Source organism: Lissotriton vulgaris, chromosome 5 (assembly GCF_964263255.1).
Source record: "Lissotriton vulgaris chromosome 5, aLisVul1.2, whole genome shotgun sequence".
Classification (NCBI taxonomy): Eukaryota; Metazoa; Chordata; class Amphibia; order Caudata; family Salamandridae; genus Lissotriton; species Lissotriton vulgaris.
Genome location: NC_141693.1, coordinates 601,810,270 through 601,829,835, shown reverse-complemented (window position 1 = coordinate 601,829,835; position 19,566 = coordinate 601,810,270). Strand labels below are relative to the sequence as shown.

Genomic DNA, 19,566 nt, shown 5'->3' with positions numbered 1-19,566 from the left:
TCACGAGATCTTGGTCACATGGACTAAGACCTTGTGAGAGGGCGAAATGTGTCGTTTTTGTGCCATTAAACTGCAAGCTTTGTGAAAACTCTACTTTGAAGTGGCACGTTTTTCTCACCATTATCCACATGAGATACCTTTTGAGATATATATATATATATATATATATATATATATATCATCAAAAAAGTAGTTTCAATAAATTTGAGGTGGTATATCCCTGAGGCGCCGCTCTCTTCCTTCGTGAAGAGAGGAGGTTGATTTTGTTATATTTAAAGTGGGTCTTGTTCCTGCTTACCGTGCACCAGCCCAGTTAGGCGGGTGGGATTGGGACTCAGCAGGAATCTGAATTAAAAAAATATATATATAGCACTCCAGGAAAGGGGTATATTTCAAAAAGGTTTATTTAGACAAAAGCTCAACCAACGCGTTTCAGCCTTCACGGCCTTGCTCACAGTCATATTACAATGAATGTGTCGTCACAAAAATACTCTTGCCTGACACTTTACTAGGATTGTTCCATATTATTTTTCTTGTGATTCACTACAGTTTCCTTTTTTGTATATATTGAAAACTTTATTATATTTGAATCGCACTACACTACCCATAATGCTTCATTAAGGCCATGTGGGTGTATAAATTAGTGCAAAAAGAAAGGTCTCACTGACCGTGAGCAAGGCAGTGAAGGCAGAAACGCGTTGGTTGAGCATTTGTCTAAATAAACCCTTTTGAAATATACCCCTTCCTGGCGTCTTTGGTGGTAGAAAGTGATTGCAGGGCCTGGATCCGCCCCCTACGCAGAGCACCCGCTGAGAGCAGTGCATCGTAATGCAAGGATCACATTGCTGACATTGCTGATTGCTGATATATATATATATATATATATATATATATATATATATCAGCAATGTCATCTGATGAAGGCCGGTAATCGTACTAAACGAGTCATCGCAAACTTTTATTTTTTTGTGAGGAATAAATAATAATTGCACAAAACCTGGGTCTACGCTCGTTTTTCTCAAGCAAGCTACACCATGTAGGGAGTATGTTGGAAAAGAGCTGTTGTTGCTTTAAAAAGATAAAGGCTCATAAATAGTCTTCACGGAAGTTAAATCTCGTTATGTTGGTTGTATGAGAAGGAGGTGGGGAGGCATTGGGGAAGGGTACTTAGGGCAAAGGGAGGCAGGAGGGACAGTGGCACTATGTTGTAGAACAATGTACAAATCTAAATAAGCGAGCACTGGCAACACCATTAGGTCTGGTGCTGGCAGGCTAAGGATTTTTTTTTAAAGGTTTTTCTTATTGGAAGTAAATACCACGAAAAGAAAAGAAAAATAAATATGCTTACAATAATAAAAATGTATATTTAAAAGCATTTTTTTTAACGAAGAAGCCTTTCAGTTGTGCCATGCAATTCGTTTTTTGTAAAGGTGTCAATTAGAAACCACTACTCAACCAAGCACTAGAATTGCAGGCCTCTACAATCTTACAATATGATCAGATAAGAGCAACTGTAACTAGCTGTGGCAAAGCCGACAGATTTCCCCTTTGGGACCTATTGGCTTGGCCTATGGTTTTTAGCTCAGCATTGTAGCATAGCTATAAAGTAAACAAAAAAAAGCTATTATCTCTGACATGTCGATTAGCCTCATTTTATAGGCAAGCTCAACATGCATAGCACGCCTACAAAATGAGACGCACACTTCTTTTTTTCTTTTTATTGACCAATCCGAGTTGGGTCAGTAGTTAAAATATTTTAAAAAGGGTTCAAAAGCATTTTTTCTTTTTTTGAGGCATGGGAGAAAAAAATATGGAGGGCACAGGTAGGGCTTGGGTGAAAAAGGAAGCAACCCAAGAGCGAATGGGGGCACAAGCAACATGGAAGGCGTGGTGGTATGATCACCAAGTCTGGGGTAGGAAAGCAATACAGATTATGAGGGGAAGCAACATGGGCGAAAGAGGAAGGTGGAGAGTAAGGAGAAGAGGAGCACATGGGCTACACATAGAAACACAGAGCTGTTGAGAGTAGCAATGCGGTGGGAGAATCAAGGGGAGGATGAACACAACATGGAGGGGAGAGGCGAAAACTACATCAGCCAGAGAGAGCAATAAGGAGCGCCTGGAGGTGGAGGCGGTAGAGAGTACAAAAGGGAGTCAGCTGGAAAACATGTACACTCTCATTGAGTGTTCAACCATAAATAAAAAATGAGTGCTTCAAGAGTGAGCAGAGGATACAAGTAATGCATCCATGCTCCAGAAGAGGGAGAAATGCAAGTAGAAGTAAAGCACACACAAGCAGACGAATAAAAGCCAAGCAAATGAGAGTAACAATAAAGCCAACCAATGGTAAGCAATAGGTGGGCTCCAAGCCCACTGTAAGCTGATAATAGGTATTTTCGCTAACACAGTTTTCGCTGTCTGGTATGCAAACCTAAAAAGAAGACAGGAAATAATTCACCATGTAACTGGGCACCCAAAGTGCAGGCTAAATAGATAGCTGTTATTTAAAGATAAAAAAGTGCACTTTGAAGTAGCTTTATAACTGTAGAGTAAGTAACTAATGTTAGCGGATGTAAACAATGTGCACAAGCTTTGTGCAGTCACTCAAAATGAAGGAAGCCTATAGGTTAAGAGTGCTGGCCCATTGTCCCATGCTGTATGCTCTGGTGGGAGATAGCAAAATCGATAAAGCCTCTTTTACTTGCACATGCCCACACTATACCCACTGAATCCCACCTCAGAAGGACCATCATTGCCTTCACTCCATAGTTGGAATGAGATTGCTTTCGATTCAAGTTTAGGCAGCCAACATGATGTCAGCAAACAGCATTTCCTTCTCTGCTGGAGTATACAAAAACATATTTTGAACCTAACCTCTGCTTCTTACCAAGATTTAAAGAGTGGATATTACAAGAAGAAAGGAGAGATGATCCCTTTATTCTGTACTCTTTGATTCACCATCACTTTACTAGAAACCATACCTGCACCAGTCTCTTGTTCAGTTGAGCGGCATTCACTCCACCTCAGTGCTAGGTAACTACAAGCTCTACTTCTTAAAACATACTCAATTTCCTACTAGGTCACAGATCTCTAGGGAATATTTGGATACCTAACAGGGAAAATAGTCAGGAGGGTGATCTCAACCAAAAGTCTTGCCTGCTTTCCTCCTCGCTCTCAAATTTAATGCAGGCCAGATTTAGAGGCTACACATACATCCCTAGACCTCAACTGGAACAGACCTACATTGCACAAAAGAGATCAGGATGCCAGACGAGGTCTCTCCTTTAGGAGGCAGGACCACTTTAGGTCACCACCACTTCGGTGTTCAATGCCTTAACCGCGGCGGCAATTCAGACGCGGTGCAGGAGTTCTAAAGGGTGGGCGGGGCTGTGACGGCCAACGGTCATTCGCAGCACCAGGGAGCACAGAACGGGTTAACGTGATGAATGTGTTTAGATAAAAAGACTAGGGGATTTGGCCTCGATTCATGTAAACTGAAAGCAATCATACATTAGTGCATACCTACAATTATACCTTTATTCTGGAACTAAAAACATTGATAAATGCTGCTGGTGAATAAAATATGTTGCTGTACTGCAAGTAATTTGTGGATCCTTTTTATTTTTCACATTACATAAAGTGGTGCACTAACTGTATCGTCAGCTTCATCACTCTCAGAATTTTAACATTGTACAGATCCAGTTTCTGACTCTGGAACATTGTAAAAGACAGGTCTGTCAGACAATGTCACGCCGCAAGTGACACTTGTTTTAGATCAGTGGTTATTGACCTAGGATCTGTGATGCCTTCTCTGGGGGTCCGCGACTGAGTAGAAAATTAAATATTATTAGTAGAGTAATAAAGTATATAGTCAAGTAATAAAACAAAAAGTAAACATTTTAGACGATCTATAAATGTGGAGCAAAGTGACACTTTAGGCTAAAAATTAAATTGGTATCCTTATTGTCATCAAAGGCTACAGTGTAAGTAGGAAAAATGCAATCTAGTATGCATAAATGAAGGCCTCAAACAAAGAACTGATAAGGCAGACAAAAAGGAAGCCTGCTCTAGAATCAAAAAATAAAGTTATATTTGAGAGTCTAGTACATCGTTTCATTTTTCAGGAAAAAAACCTTTTTGAACATCTCCAACCTTCCCACTAAACTTTTTCTATGGTTTTCATGTACTTATGAGTGACACTCAACAACCAAATAAGTGACACTTAAGAGTGAAACTCTCATGAGTAAAACCAAGCTATGAAGTCCATGGAAAGAGGTGAATATCAGAAATTTCACAATTTTGAGAACCTCGAAAAAGATTTTTAAACTACTGCAGCGGAATGAGCAAGCAGCCCACATGATCACAAAGTTCTGTTTCGTCTCTTTTAATCCAGGTGTACTTTAAACATTGGGTTTTGTATCATACTCATTCTGCTTGATAGGAAAAAGAGAAAAGTATAAGTCCCTGCATGCAAAGTACAGGGTGTGTGACAATAAGCTTCCACCGGGTGTGCAGCGTACAATTCTTCATATGATGTGAAACTACAAGCTGTCAGAGATATTGTGACCTTGCACCATCATACGGTGTGTGACTACAAACTTTCAGATGCTGTGTGACTATACACTTTCACAGGATGTGTGGGAACAAACTTTACAGGTTATTTGACTACAAACCATTGTTGGGTACGTGGAAGTCATCTTTACCAGAGAAACAGTTTCGAGATTCACAGAAGCTGGCGTCTGCCACCCGGATGTGTAATGGCAGGCGCTACTGTCATTTCACCATGTTCAGTGCCATATAGCAGTAGTACGGACTGCAGCATGCCAATACTGTCCCAGGGACAGATTTTTGTAAGCTCAGAAGGTCTGAAAGGCGTGAATTCATCATGATAATGCCTGTTTCACATACCACTGACCCTATTACATAACAGTCCATGCCACACAGCATGGGAAGCAACATTTTAAAATATATTGAATACATCGGCATTGATAAACATTATAGAGCGCATTACTGTGAAACAATTGTGCACCACTAGTGTGTTACACTTATGTGTTTCGATATAAAGACAATAAATAGCACATAAGGGAGGGGAAGGGCAATTACTCTGCGACAATGCCCTTTGAACTGTTCAATAATGCTTTTACAACATGGTGAATGGAGGAGGGTGAAATCTAAAAACTTACACTGAGGGTTGAAGCTAATAAATGCTCAAGAATGTGCACTTTTGCCTACCCCACTTGCTAATAAATGGCGCCTGGAAGCCATTTGGCATACCGTCACGTTTGCTGCCTTCAGAAGCTGCACTCTTCTTTAGGACCATGAAAGCCCTTCGTGCAGGTGAACCAATGAGTAATGACCTCCACCAATGCACGTCGATCATCGTGTTGAATATTTTAATACAACACGTGACAGCAGGGTGGCGCTGCAGTCTGTTCCTGCTAGAGCGCTCTCTGGCCAGGGTGACACTTCCCTCCACCTCTTACTGCGCAGTGTTTGTTTCTCTCTTGTTGTGCTAATATTAAGGCATCCAGTCTGAGTCAGCTGAGCCCAGCCCCCCCCGCGGCTCTGCCTGCCTGAGGTGAGCAGTAAACTACAGGCACAGGCTGTATTATACATAAATACTGTCAACAAATCAATCAAACAGACTTTAAGTGGGATGAGTCAGCAGCAGAACCTTGCAGCATGGCACGCACCAGAAGCAGGCAGATTCAATTTTGCATCAATGCTCATCATGATCCTGCTGCTGGAGTCTCGGCGATGACTGTGCGACCTCTGGTCACTCATTGAATGGCCGTCGATAAGGCAGGGTGGCAGCATTTAAACTGGAGTCCGGGCCCAGTCTCAGTAGCAGCTGTCACAAATGCAGCAGCGTAGCTGAGCCCCAGGCTGCCGTAATCCACTCCTGGGATATTCTGATTAACTTTTCAGAGTATACCAAGGCAGCACTGCACGCACGCAGTAGTAGTCATTCACTCTGTCAAAGCAACATGGATAAGACCGCTCAATGAGAGTGCTTCTATAGTACGGCGCTCAAAACGCTCCTGTTTGGCTTGTGTTTGCCTCAGTGCCAGTGGTGGCAAGGAGGCGCTATAAATGCGTGACTTTCCATTTTAGTGTGGCGATGCGGATCATCAAACTAAAATACATTAGTCTAACCCCTAATGCGTGGTACTTTCCGGGGCTGGTACAGAGACCTCCTAAAAATTAAGAACCGGTGCTTTAGATGTAACATAATTCTATGTCAGGACCGACCCATTGGGCGGTTCCATGCAATAGTCCTTTCACAGTGTCCAGTAACACCACATAGTCCTTCCATTATGCCAACTCCTCCTCTTTCTTCGATGCTTCGCAGCCAGTTAAGAGTACTATTCCTTATTTCTCCTTTTGGAGTGAATTGTTTTACCCTATTGTGTTATTTAACATGGCTTGTATTTCCCGGAGGCGCGTTGTCAAAAGCACCCTCCAGGGGGGTACTGGAAAGTGTTTTGTTACTGCAAGCATTTCTTTTCAGATTCCAGGGCGCTGGAACGTGTCACTGTTCCTCACGCGGCCGCGCCCCTGATGTTACAGTGCTTGTAATAGCCTGCTAGGCAGATTGTTCCGTCTCGCTGCTCCCACGCCGCGTCTTTTCAAAATGAAGAGACCGTGCTGGGGCAGTTCGCGCTGACTGAGCCTGGTCCACTGCTGTTGCCATGAACGCCCGTTTATAGGGTCTGTATTTCCGCATTGCTGGTATTGGTGAACGTCCCGGCAGGGGTCTGTATTGCGGCGGCTGTCATGTTGACGCCTGTGGGCTAATTAAGTTGCACATTATTACTTGCTTTCTTGGTTCAGAGTGCGCATATTAAGTGGCGGTTTTAACGGTTTTCTGTGCACAGCGGGACAGCGTAGCCCGGTCAGGTTTTTCCCGAGGGTTGAAACCACATTTGTTATGTACTCTCTGTGCGCGGGGTGGTGCATTCAATATTGCAGTTCTTGGTCTGCCCAAAATGACTGTTCCGGAATTCCCGGACGCTTGATCTTACCCTCTAAGCGTAAATCCACATTGAATCTTCCAACCCTTTTGTGAGACTGCATAGTTTGCATACCTGGACTACGTTTACCAGGATAATGGAGGCACAAGAGTGTGTTTATGAGGAGGAAGAGTCCCAATCTTATTTACAGTGGAACGATGACTTTTTTTGAGGCAGTTGATTCTTCTATCTATACGGTAGTCCATGAGATGGTAGGTCGGAGTGTGCGAGGTTGGCGCAGGCACACTCAGGTTCTCCTACTCAGCCCCCCTTGCCCCCCCCCCCCACCCGGCGGGCTAAGAGGCTACTCTGCCATAACCTCGGACGCCTAGGTTCTTCAAACCGTGCAAGGTTTCCAGCCTCAGTCAGAGGTCCATCCTGGTCTTATTTGCTTCACGGCCCGCCACGTAGAACTGATGTACGAGGAAGTCTCTGCGCTTCTGCACAAAGGGGACATTTGCCGATCAGATCTGCATTGCGACGGTTTCCTGAGCAACAGATTTCTTGTGGACAAGCCTGACTGTGCCCGTCGTCCTATCATCAATCTTCTGGATTTTAATGGGTGGGTGGTATATCGCCACTTCAAAATGGAGGAGATTCATCTCCTTCGGTACGTCCTTCAACAGTCGGACTGGATGGTTCGCCTAGATTTGAAGGACACTTATCTGGTAGTCCCTCCTCCCCATCGGCGTTTTCTGCTGTTCCTTTGGAGGTCTTTGATCTTCGAATTCACCGCCCTTCCGTTCGGTCTGTCCTCGGCATCATGGGGCTTTACCAAGGTGCTCCATCCGGCGGTGGAATTCCTCCGGGGACAGGGCACTCGAATCATCGTTTACCTACACAGCATTCTCCTCATGGGTCAGTGTCCCAGGGACTTGAGCTCCCAGCTTTACCAGACAGTGAACCTTTTACAGGGACGGGGTTTTGTCATTAACGAGCCAAAATCGGTCCTCATTCCCTCTCTGGAGTAGCTTTTTCTGGGCTTCGTGGTGGATCCAGTCCAGGCCTATCCGAGCCTTCTGTCCCGGAAGATGGCCAAAATTCGCCACAAGGTACGTCAGACTATGGCCAGATTACGCACGTCCCTCAGGCAGATTGCCCGGCTGGTGGGGCTCCGGTCCTCCTCCATCCAGGCAATCTTCCAGTGTCCCCTGCATTATCGGGCGTTGCAGCGTCTAAAGGCATATCATTTGCGTCAAGAACGGTCTTATGCCCAGTCAGTCCTGCTTACTTTGGAAGCAAGGAAGGAAATAGCATGGTGGCTGAGTCTCATGGAGGCATGTGACGGGTGGGTGGTTTTTGGTTCCGTTCCAGACCTCATCATAGAGTCAGACACCACCAGATCAGGATGGGGCGCTTGGTGTGGGGAATTCTCTACCTGTAGAGTTTGGTCATTAGACGAGCATGCCCTTCATATCAATTGCCTGGAGCTCTTAGCAGGGTCGTTCACGGTCCGCTGTTGACCAAGGACAAAGTTCAATCTTGTGTGCTTCTCAATATGGACAACATATCCGCGGTCCGGTATGTCAACCACCTGGGGGGGTCCCCGCTCCAGAGTGCTAGCGAACCTGGCAAAGGAATTCTGGGATTTTTGCCTGGACAATCAGGTCTCAGTGACAGCAGAGTATCTTCTGGGCTAGGCCAACCAGGTTGCGGATTGGCACTCGAGTAACCTGCACTATTCCAGCCTTTGGAAGTTAGATCTGTAAGTCTTTCAATGGCTGGCAGATCTCTGGGGCCCTTTTGCGACGGACCTCTCTGTGTCGCATCTCGACCATCAAGGGTCACGCTTCTTTAGCTGGAGACCGGATCTGCTGGCTGTGTCCACGGATACTTTACTCCAGGATTGGAGTCTGGAGAACGGTTATGCTTTCCCTCCGTTCTCAATGATCACAGAGGCGGAGGCCCAGATCCATCAACAGGAGGCAGAGGTGGTGATGGTGACTCAGTTTTGGAGATCTCAAGTCTGGTTTCCGGTTCTACTGTAACTTTCTTGAGATTCTCCAATCCGACTTCCCCGGTTTCCTCATCTTCTGAATCCGGATAGAGGACCGCACCACCTCACGGATAAGGGTTCTCTGCAGTTCATGGCCTGGCGACTTTCAGGCAACGCTGGTCGCTCCCAGGCCTATCGCAACCAGCTGAACACCTTTTATACTAGGCGTGGGCTGACAGTACCACTTAACGTTACAGGTCCGCTTTGACGAGATGGCTTTGTTGGTGTCTTTGGAGCCACTTGGATCCTGTGACAGCAGACGTTGTTCAAATTTTGAATTTCTAGGCTGATCTGGCAATAGAAGGCATGGCGTACCGTTCAATCAATGCCATGAGATCAACGATTTCCGCAGGCCATGCTCCAGTAGATGGGTCTCCAGTGGGGGCACACCCTTTCGTTTGCAGACTGCTGCGAGGTATTCGCCTCTCTTTGCCCGCAGAACCGCGTTATTCTGCTTTATGGGATGTCCATCTGGTCTTGAATTTGTTTCTTTACTGGCAACCGGATAAGTATCTTTCGTTGAAAGAACTCTCAGTCAAGCTGGCTATGCTTCTGTGTTTGATCTCCTGTAGGAGAGTTTCGGATGTCCGAGCCTTAGACATTTCTGCAAGAGTTTTTTCCCCGGATGGGGTTACCTTCACGGTAGGGCGCCGCACCAAGTCGCTCTCCTGCACGGTCTCTTAGCCAGTGTTTCCAGACGCCTCCAAGTTGTGTGTTGTGGGTTGCCTCAAGGCGTATGAAGACTGGACTCGAGTTTTGTCGTCCAGGTGAACGTCAGTTACTTATTGCCCTAAAGAAGCCACACAAGGCTGTCTCTTCCCACACTATAGCCAGGTGGGTGCGTTGGGTCATGCAAGAGGCAGGCATTGACACGAAGCAGTTTGGAGTCCACTCTGCAGGCGTAGTCATGGCCTCAAAATCTTTTTCTTTGGGGGCTCGTCTGGAGGATTTGATGCGGGTAGTGGATTGTGCCTCGGACTCAACCTTCAAGAGGTTTTATTTCAAACCATTAGTAGAGGTCGCTCAGTTGGTGGTAAGTAAGCTTTAAACTAGCATAATCCGAAGGCTCCGGTCCGGACATAGAATAGAAATTTGCCTAGCTACTTAACAGTAAGTTTCAATTCTATTAAGGACACGGAGACAAGTATTATCCCACCCGATGCACCATCGGTGCAAACCTTCTCCATATGGTAAGTAAATTGTTCACGAGGTTTAAATGGTAGTTTGTTGGAGATAAACTGTTTGATATTGTTACAGCGAGTTCTTATTTCGGTGCCTTAAGTTGTTTTATTTTTGCTAGGAAATGAATGTTTGAAACAGGACCAGTGATGATGATCTTGGCATACTTCACGCAAAGAAAGAGGACTATTTTATGGAACCTCCCTATGGTTCATAGGAGTTGTTGTTTTTTGTTTTAAAATGTTCTCTTTTGGCTGCTGTGAAGTTTGTTAAGAAATAAAGCGAAGAGAGACTAAGCACAATCCTCGCCTCCGTGTCCTTAATAGAATTGAAACTTACTGTTACGTAGCTAGGCAAATTTCTATTCGGAGATATGTATGGGAGTAAAAAGTACTTTTTCATCAGTGATAAATTCCTTTAACCACTTCCAGCCTTACATGTGCCTCAAAACCTTGTTACTAAATGAAAAAATGTGCAACAGGAAAACAACAAATGAAGGAAGACGACAAATCTTGAAGCAAAAGGGGCAGTGTAGGCAAATAAAATCCAACAATTCCACGCTAAATTAAAAATTGTGGCTGGTTGGCAACATAAATTTTAGATCCAGGAATAACATTTAAAAAAAAACAAAAACAAAAAAAACTTACTGTTCCACAGGAATTTGGGCCTCCATTAAACAAAGTGCATGACATTCGAACGACCTCTGCTTCCATCTTTCTCAATCCCGGGAAAACATCTGGGTGCAGAGGGTTTGTCCAAGCAAATTGTCCATATGCCTAGATAAAGACAACACTTATTAGCATTTGTTTCTGCAAAGGTGCTTTGAGAATTGTGTTGTACATTGCATATAAATCTATTATTACTTAAGACAATTTAAAAATAACATCTTGTACTGTTTTCCTGTTCAGTAGCATTTCAGAAAATGTACACGAGGCTTCCGAGATTTATTGACAGCACTTCTGCAAATATAAGTTGTAGTTTCCATCCACCTTTTTAGGTCGAGCACGAGACCTCTTGTATATACTTACTTGAATGTGGACACGAGTCGGACGCATGCTTTTGCAGTGTCAGATTTGTCCTTATGAGCGCGCTTTTGCTGCTGGCTGTTTGCTGTGAATGTGTACGAGCCCTTTTGCTTTCGGTTATGTCCTTTCCCTCACCCGTAGCTGTTAAAACACTCTGCCCCTGGTTTTATAAGGCCATTGATATAGCGCTTCATTGTGACCCCGTAGTTAGGCGCTTGAGCAATCTATGTTATTGGTATAGGTGGGATCTTGGGGCAGAGGAGGCTTGCTGCCGCGCGTCATAGGTTGAGGTCAAGAAGAGCGCCTCGTGCGATCTACGGCGGATTCCTTTGTCTGCTTGAGGCGCTGTGAGAATGCAAGGATTGGGACAGCAGTGTCTAGAACTCCCCTGGGGCACCCTAATAAAGCTTGATTACCCCACCCCTGACCCGCCAGGCCCTCCCTGCAGAGCGCCTCCTGCCAGATGAATGCTATTTCTGCAGCGAATGTGTCCCCTCCCGGCTCGCCCGGTTTGGAAATGACAGGCGATTGCAGCATGTTCCCGCTCTGTGTTTTTGTTTATTTTGGGACTGCTACCGTTACCTCCTGGGAAGAACATTTCCAAAGTGACGTGCTCTTAAAAATGGAATTTTGAAATATTCAGAGGCCCGCGTTGCGTGAAATTTTGATTTCTTTCTATTACCTTTCATAAATACTGTAAACATTGGGCGGGGCCAGTGGAATTGATTCCGCGGCGATTCGAGGTTTATAACACACTTTTGCATTTGCCTCACACACACACTGCGCTGCCTCACACACACACTACGTAATCACACACTGCTGTGTTACTCACACTGCCCCATCACACACACTGCGCTGTTAAAACACAAACTGCACTGAGAGACACACACACACTGCGCTGCATCACACACACACTGCCCTGCTACACACTGAGCTGCCTCACACGCACTGTGCTGCCTCACACACTGCACTGCCTCGCACACTGCCCTGCCTCACACACACACACACACTGCACTGCCACACACACACACACACACACTGCACTGCCACACACACACACACACACACTGCACTGCCACACACACACACACACTGCACTGCCACACACACACTGCACTGCCACACACACACACACTGCACTGCCACACACACACTGCACTGCCACACACACACTGCACTGCCACACACACACTGCACTGCCACACACACACTGCACTGCCACACACACACTGCACTGCCACACACACACTGCACTGCATCACACACACACTGCCCTGCTACACACTGAGCTGCCTCACACACACTGCGCTGCCTCACACACACACTGCCTCACACACACACTGCCACACACACACTGCACTGCCACACACACACTGCACTGCCACACACACACTGCACTGCCACACACACACACTGCACTGCTACACACACACTGCACTGCCACACACACTGCCCTGCTACACACTGAGCTGCCTCACACACACTGCACTGCCACACACACACACACACACTGCACTGCCACACACACACACACTGCACTGCCACACGCACACACACACTTCACTGCCACACGCACACTGCACTGCCACACACACACTGCACTGCCACACACTGCACTGCCACACACACACTGCACTGCCACACACACACTGCACTGCCACACACACACTGCACTGCCACACACACACTGCGCTGCCACACACACACTGCGCTGCCTCACACACACTGCGCTGCCTCACACACACTGCGCTGCCTCACACACACTGCGCTGCCTCACACACACTTCGCTGCCTCACACACACACTGCGCTGCCTCACACACACACTGCGCTGCCTCACACACACACTGCACTGCCTCACACACACACTGCACTGCCTCACACACACACTGCACTGCCTCACACACACACTGCACTGCCTCACACACACACTGCACTGCCTCACACACACACTGCGCTGCCTCACACACTGCGCTGCCTCACACACTGCGCTGCCTCACACACTGCGCTGCCTCACACACACACTGCGCTGCCTCACACACACACTGCGCTGCCTCACACACACACTGCCCTGCCTCACACACTGCCCTGCCTCACACACACACTGCCCTGCCTCACACACACACTGCCCTGCCTCACACACACACTGCCCTGCCTCACACACACACTGCCCTGCCTCACACACACACTGCCCTGCCTCACACACACTGCCCTGCCTCACACACACACTGCCCTGCCTCACACACACACTGCCCTGCCTCACACACACACACTGCCCTGCCTCACACACACACACTGCCCTGCCTCACACACACACACACTGCCCTGCCTCACACACACACACACTGTCCTGCCTCACACACACACACACTGCGCTGCCTCACACACAGACACTGCGCTGCCTCTCACACACAGACACTGCGCTGCCTCTCACACACAGACACTGCGCTGCCTCACACACACACACACTGCGCTGCCTCACACACACACTGCGCTGCCTCACACACACACACACACACTGCGCTGCCTCACACACACACACACTGCGCTGCCTCACACACACACACACTACGCTGCCACACACACACACACTGCGCTGCCTCACACACACACACACACTGCGCTGCCTCACACACACACACACTGCGCTGCCTCACACACACACACACTGCGCTGCCTCACACACACACACTGCCTCACACACACACACACTGCGCTGCCTCACACACACACACACTGCGCTGCCTCACACACACACTGCGCTGCCTCACACACACACACACACACACTGCGCTGCCTCACACACACACACACTGCGCTGCCTCACACACACACACACTACGCTGCCACACACACACACACTGCGCTGCCTCACACACACACACACACTGCGCTGCCTCACACACACACACACTGCGCTGCCTCACACACACACACACTGCGCTGCCTCACACACACACACTGCCTCACACACACACACACTGCGCTGCCTCTCACACACACAGCGCTGCCTCACACACACACACTGCGCTGCCTCTCACACACAGACACTGCGCTGCCTCTCACACACAGACACTGCGCTGCCTCACACACACACACACTGCGCTGCCTCACACACACACACTGCACTGCCTCACACACACACACACTGCACTGCCTCACACACACACACACTGCCTCACACGCACTGTGCTGCCTCACACACACTGCGCTGCCTCACACACACTGCGCTGCCTCACACACACTGCGCTGCCTCACACACACTGCGCTGCCTCACACACACTGCGCTGCCTCACACACGGCGCTGCCTCACACACTGCGCTGCCTCACACACTGCGCTGCCTCACACACTGCGCTGCCTCACACACTGCGCTGCCTCACAAACATACACTGCGCTGCCTCACAAACATACACTGCGCTGCCTCACACACTGCGCTGCCTCACACACTGCGCTGCCTCACACACTGCGCTGCCTCACACACTGCGCTGCCTCACACACACTGCGCTGCCTCACACACACTGCGCTGCCTCACACACACTGCACTGCCTCACACACACTGCGCTGCCTCACACACACTGCGCTGCCTCACACACACTGCGCTGCCTCACACACACTGCGCTGCCTCACACACACTGCGCTGCCTCACAAACATACACTGCGCTGCCTCACAAACATACACTGCGCTGCCTCACACACACACACACACTGCGCTGCCTCACACACACACACACACTGCGCTGCCTCACACACACACACACTGCGCTGCCTCACACACACTGCGCTGCCTCACACACACACAGCGCTGCCTCACACACACATACACTGCCTCACACACACTGCGCTGCCTCACACATACACACTGCGCTGCCTCAGACACACTGCGCTGCCTCAGACACACATACACTGCCTCACACACACTGCGCTGCCTCACACATACACACTGCGCTGCCTCAGACACACTGCGCTGCCTCACACACACACACTGCGCTGCCTCACACACACACACACTGCGCTGCCTCACACACACTGCACTGCGCTGCCTCACACACACTGCACTGCGCTGCCTCACACACACTGCACTGCCTCACACACTGCACTGCCACCTAATTAAACAACTATCAATGCAACATACACTCCAAATACCACTCAGTGCCACATAGTTATATGCAACATAATTACACTGCACTCAATGCAACATACACTACAAATACCGCTCAGTGCCACATAACTACACACCACATAATTACACTCTACTGAATGCAACATACACTCCACACAATACCACTCAGTGCCACATAATTACACGCCACATAATTACACTGCACGCAATGCAACATACACTCCAAATACTACTCAGTGCCACATAATTACACAGCACATATTTACACTGCACTCCATGCAACATTCCCTCCAAATCCCACTCAGTGCCACATAATTACACACCACATAATTACTCTAATGAACGCAACACACTCCACACAATACCACTCAGTTCCACATTATGATATGCTACATAATCACACTGCACTCAATGCAACATACACTCCAAACAATACCACTCAGTGCCACATAATTACATGCTACATAATTACACTGCGCTCAATGCAACATACACCAGATACCACTCAGTGCCACATATTTAAACGCTGCATAATTACACTGCACTCAATGCAACATACACTCCAAATACCACTCAGTGCCACACAATTACACGCCACATAATTACACTGCACTCAATGCAACATACACCAGATACCACTCAGTGCCACATATTTAAACGCTGCATAATTACACTGCACTCAATGCAACATTCACTCCAAATCCCACTCAGTCGCACATAATTACACACCATATAATTACTCTAATGAATGTAACACACATTCCACACAATACCACTCAGTTCTAAATTATGATATGCTACATAATTACACTGCACTCAATGCAACATACACTCCAAACAATACCACTCAGTGCCATATAATTATATGCTACGTAATTACACTGCACTCCGTGCAACATACACTCCAAATACCACTCAGTGCCACATAATTACTCTACTGAATACAACATACACTCCCCATACTACTACTCAGTGACATATAATTACACACCTCATACTTACACTACTCAATGCAACATAAATACACTATCTATCGCACTCACTCTATTTATCGCCATCACTATCTGTCCATCTATCTTTTGCCCTCCCTCTATCTATCGCCCTCCCTCTATCTATCTATCCATCTATCTCCCTCACTCTATCTATCTATTGCTTCACCACAGCATCATTCAGCACCATCACAGCATCACTCATGGGAAATACAACATCACTAGGCGCTACCACAGCATCACTGAACGCCACAGCATCTCTCGTCTCCACCACAACATCACTCAGCGTCTCCACACAATCAATCAGTGCAACCATTCAACAACTGGTTCAAATATGTTCTCTCAATGTTTCAAGCTTTATTACAAATGTCAGAAAAAGATGTTAATATTTCACTTCTGTTCTTGGATTTTCGTCACAATAAAATACAATTAACATAATCTTCACAAAAATTATTTACAAAAGTTTAAGCTATTGCCATTATGAATTACAATAACTTTTATTTAAGTATTAATTATTAAAAAATGTAAAAGCCATTGTTATTTGTAATATCATACATCTAAATCACGTAAATACAACACATATTGCATTATAAATGCTATGGGTGTCACATTTACGAAAGTTAAAACTATTGGCATTGTAAATGACAACGCTATTAAGTTTGCTATTTTCAAAACCAACACAAATAAAAAATGTGTTATTTACAATACCAATAGCTCAAACTTTCCTAATGCGAGACCTATTGCATTGCAAATGCTGGTTTAATTAATTCATCATTTTCAGTCCTCCGGGTACCTGCTTACAAAGCTGGCAACTCACACAGTGCCACCATGTGTCATCGATACGAGCTCCTTTGACACACAATACCAGCTTCTTTGACACAGTCAGCAAGTGAAGAGTAGATATCTCATGTTGGCATGGAAGACCAGCTGGAAAACACTGCAAAGAGTGGATTTTCCATCTCGTCTTTGGAGGCTGAGAACAGCGGCACTAGCCTCAGCAAGCATTTTTTGGAGGTGGGGGATTGGTTGGTGTCAGAGAGCCTCTTAGGTAGTTCTTTGCACTAGCCCCGCCACTTCTCACACAGTGAAATATATTTTCAGGTTGGCAGGTCTGCTTTTCTGTGTATTTTCCATTTCCTCTGCATGGGTTAGTTATTAAATCAATAAACTTTAGGCACCTTCCACTAGGTCTGTATCACAAAGTACCTCTAAGCAATATATTTACTTTTTAAACACAAATAACATGCACACATTTGCAAATGTGAACATCATCTGCAAGTTATGCCAAAGAAGAACTCCACATGCTCGTGATTTGTGAACAATGTATTTCAATTTTGAAAGCATTCCTTTCTCGTTTTCAAATATTTCAATTTCAGTAAACTTTTTGATTCTCATAGGTTTAGAAATTTTTTTTCGGTTGAGAATAGTTTTCATTAGCAAATTAGATTGAAAGTTGCGAGTCCCATAGCCCTTTCAATCAGGCACTTGGGAGATGTTTAAACTGTATTCTTTTTCTTCGCCCTTCCGATAGTGAACAGTTGCTTTCGGCCACTGTAGCAAGTGAGACTCGTGAATGGGAAGGGTTCAGAACCTTTGCAACATGAGTTGCCATCACAGATCCCGTGAGACCGTTGTGCATTCTTGAGACAACTCCTTTTGTCCATGCAGAGAAGTAGTCATTCTCATACCCCGAGTCACTGACTGTGGCAATCTCTATCTAATAATCAAGATGTGCCCCGGACACCATGACATTACAGATGGCAGCAAATTGTTCACAACAGGTCAAAGGACATGTTGCACTCTAAAGCAATGTTTTTGTTAAAGAAAATATGTGCATACAGCAATTAGACATTTGCAAGTGTTTATTAACTCGAGAAAATTGGCCTGTGAATCAGTCAGTTTAAAAGTGGTTTATTGAGACCTTGGTTTTTCAAACAATCTTACATAGCGTGCACCTTACAATTGCATATGATAAACACTCAGCTAAATGTACATAACACTAGTATTCTCAAAGAAATTACCCTACATAAGTAAAACACAAACATAGTATAATAAAATATGCTTCTCTACTGGCATTCAAATTAATTGGATACATTTACTTTTACGATTCCGTTTACTACTAATACAAATCTTTTAATTGCACAAGTATTTAATTGCACACGTATCAACTAGATATCTCATGTCTATCAGTCGATCAGATACTGGTTTATCTTCGAAATTTCCATGTTTAAAAAAATACTTCCAATAAATGGCATAACAATAAGCAGCATGACTGTACTACAGATGAACCTGCCCATATAACCCCAAGGATAACATTTGATAACATGTGGTGAACATTTGTAAGGAAGGACGAAAATAGGTCAATGATAGAATACATGTAGGAAGTAGCCTTGCCTAGAGAAAGCACCAGAAAGTACCATTTGGGAGTGAATTAAAAGTGCTTTCCTTTATTGTAGGGCTATGAGCCTGTAGTAAAGAGAGATAGTAGGTGGATATTCTGTAAATGTTGTATAGGGGCGCTCATGGGGGTTTGGAGCAGGCAAAATAGTGGTCTGGAGTTTTCCAAATAGGTCTGGACTGCGGTCTCCAAGGAGACTGTTGAAGGGCCTAGTCCAAAGTGAGAGATCCAATTCAGCCAAGACTTGAAGGAGGTAGCAGAAGTGTTTTTCCAGTTGTTAAGTGCCGTCTTACAGGCAGCCGTTAACACAATATCTATTAACAGACTACCGTTAGTTGATCAGACCCAGGGGTCGAGGAAGACATGGATGAGCAAACTAAATTCACGTTTCAGGCGAATAAAATATAATATCCCAAATAGGGACCACAAAATCGAACACCCGACTCTAAAAGTGAGACACTGCACAACAGTAGAAGAGCAGGTGTGTAAAGTCCCCAGTGTCTTTGTTGCCGATCCAACACAAAGGACAGTTTCTGAGTTACATCCTAAGGAGTTGTGAAGGAGCCCAAAATGTTCTATGAAGGAGCCAGTATTTGGTTTGGGATAGAAAGGGGGCTATTTTATGTGAAGTGACTGGTTTCCACATGAGGCCCCACTCATCTGAAGGGATGGAGTCGGACGGGTCCCATTTCTTTAGTAAAACAGAGGTTAAATGTGTAGTCTTGGGTTTCAGGCGATGATAACATTTGGAGGTTTGATGGCCAGTTTTATTGAAGGTGGCGAGAAATGGGGTAGTGAGCAGTCAGCATATTATTGGAAGACTCAGTAAATCACATGGTCTTGTTAG

The 19,566-nt window shown here is 46.1% G+C and overlaps 1 protein-coding gene across 4 annotated transcripts in view; it reads right to left on the bottom strand.

Moving 5' to 3' along the window:
- SGPL1 (sphingosine-1-phosphate lyase 1) overlaps positions 1-19,566 on the bottom strand; it is a 490,430-nt gene that overhangs the window by 302,654 nt on the left and 168,210 nt on the right. For all 4 annotated transcript variants that reach the window (XR_015295917.1, XR_015295918.1, XR_015295919.1 and 1 more), the window contains exon 6: positions 10,836-10,964. Coding sequence is in view for 1 of the 4 variants with exons in the window: in XM_086922046.1 (XP_086778172.1) it covers positions 10,836-10,964 (129 nt within the window). In the remaining 3 variants the exon portion in view is untranslated. The remainder of the gene's footprint in view (positions 1-10,835; positions 10,965-19,566) is intronic.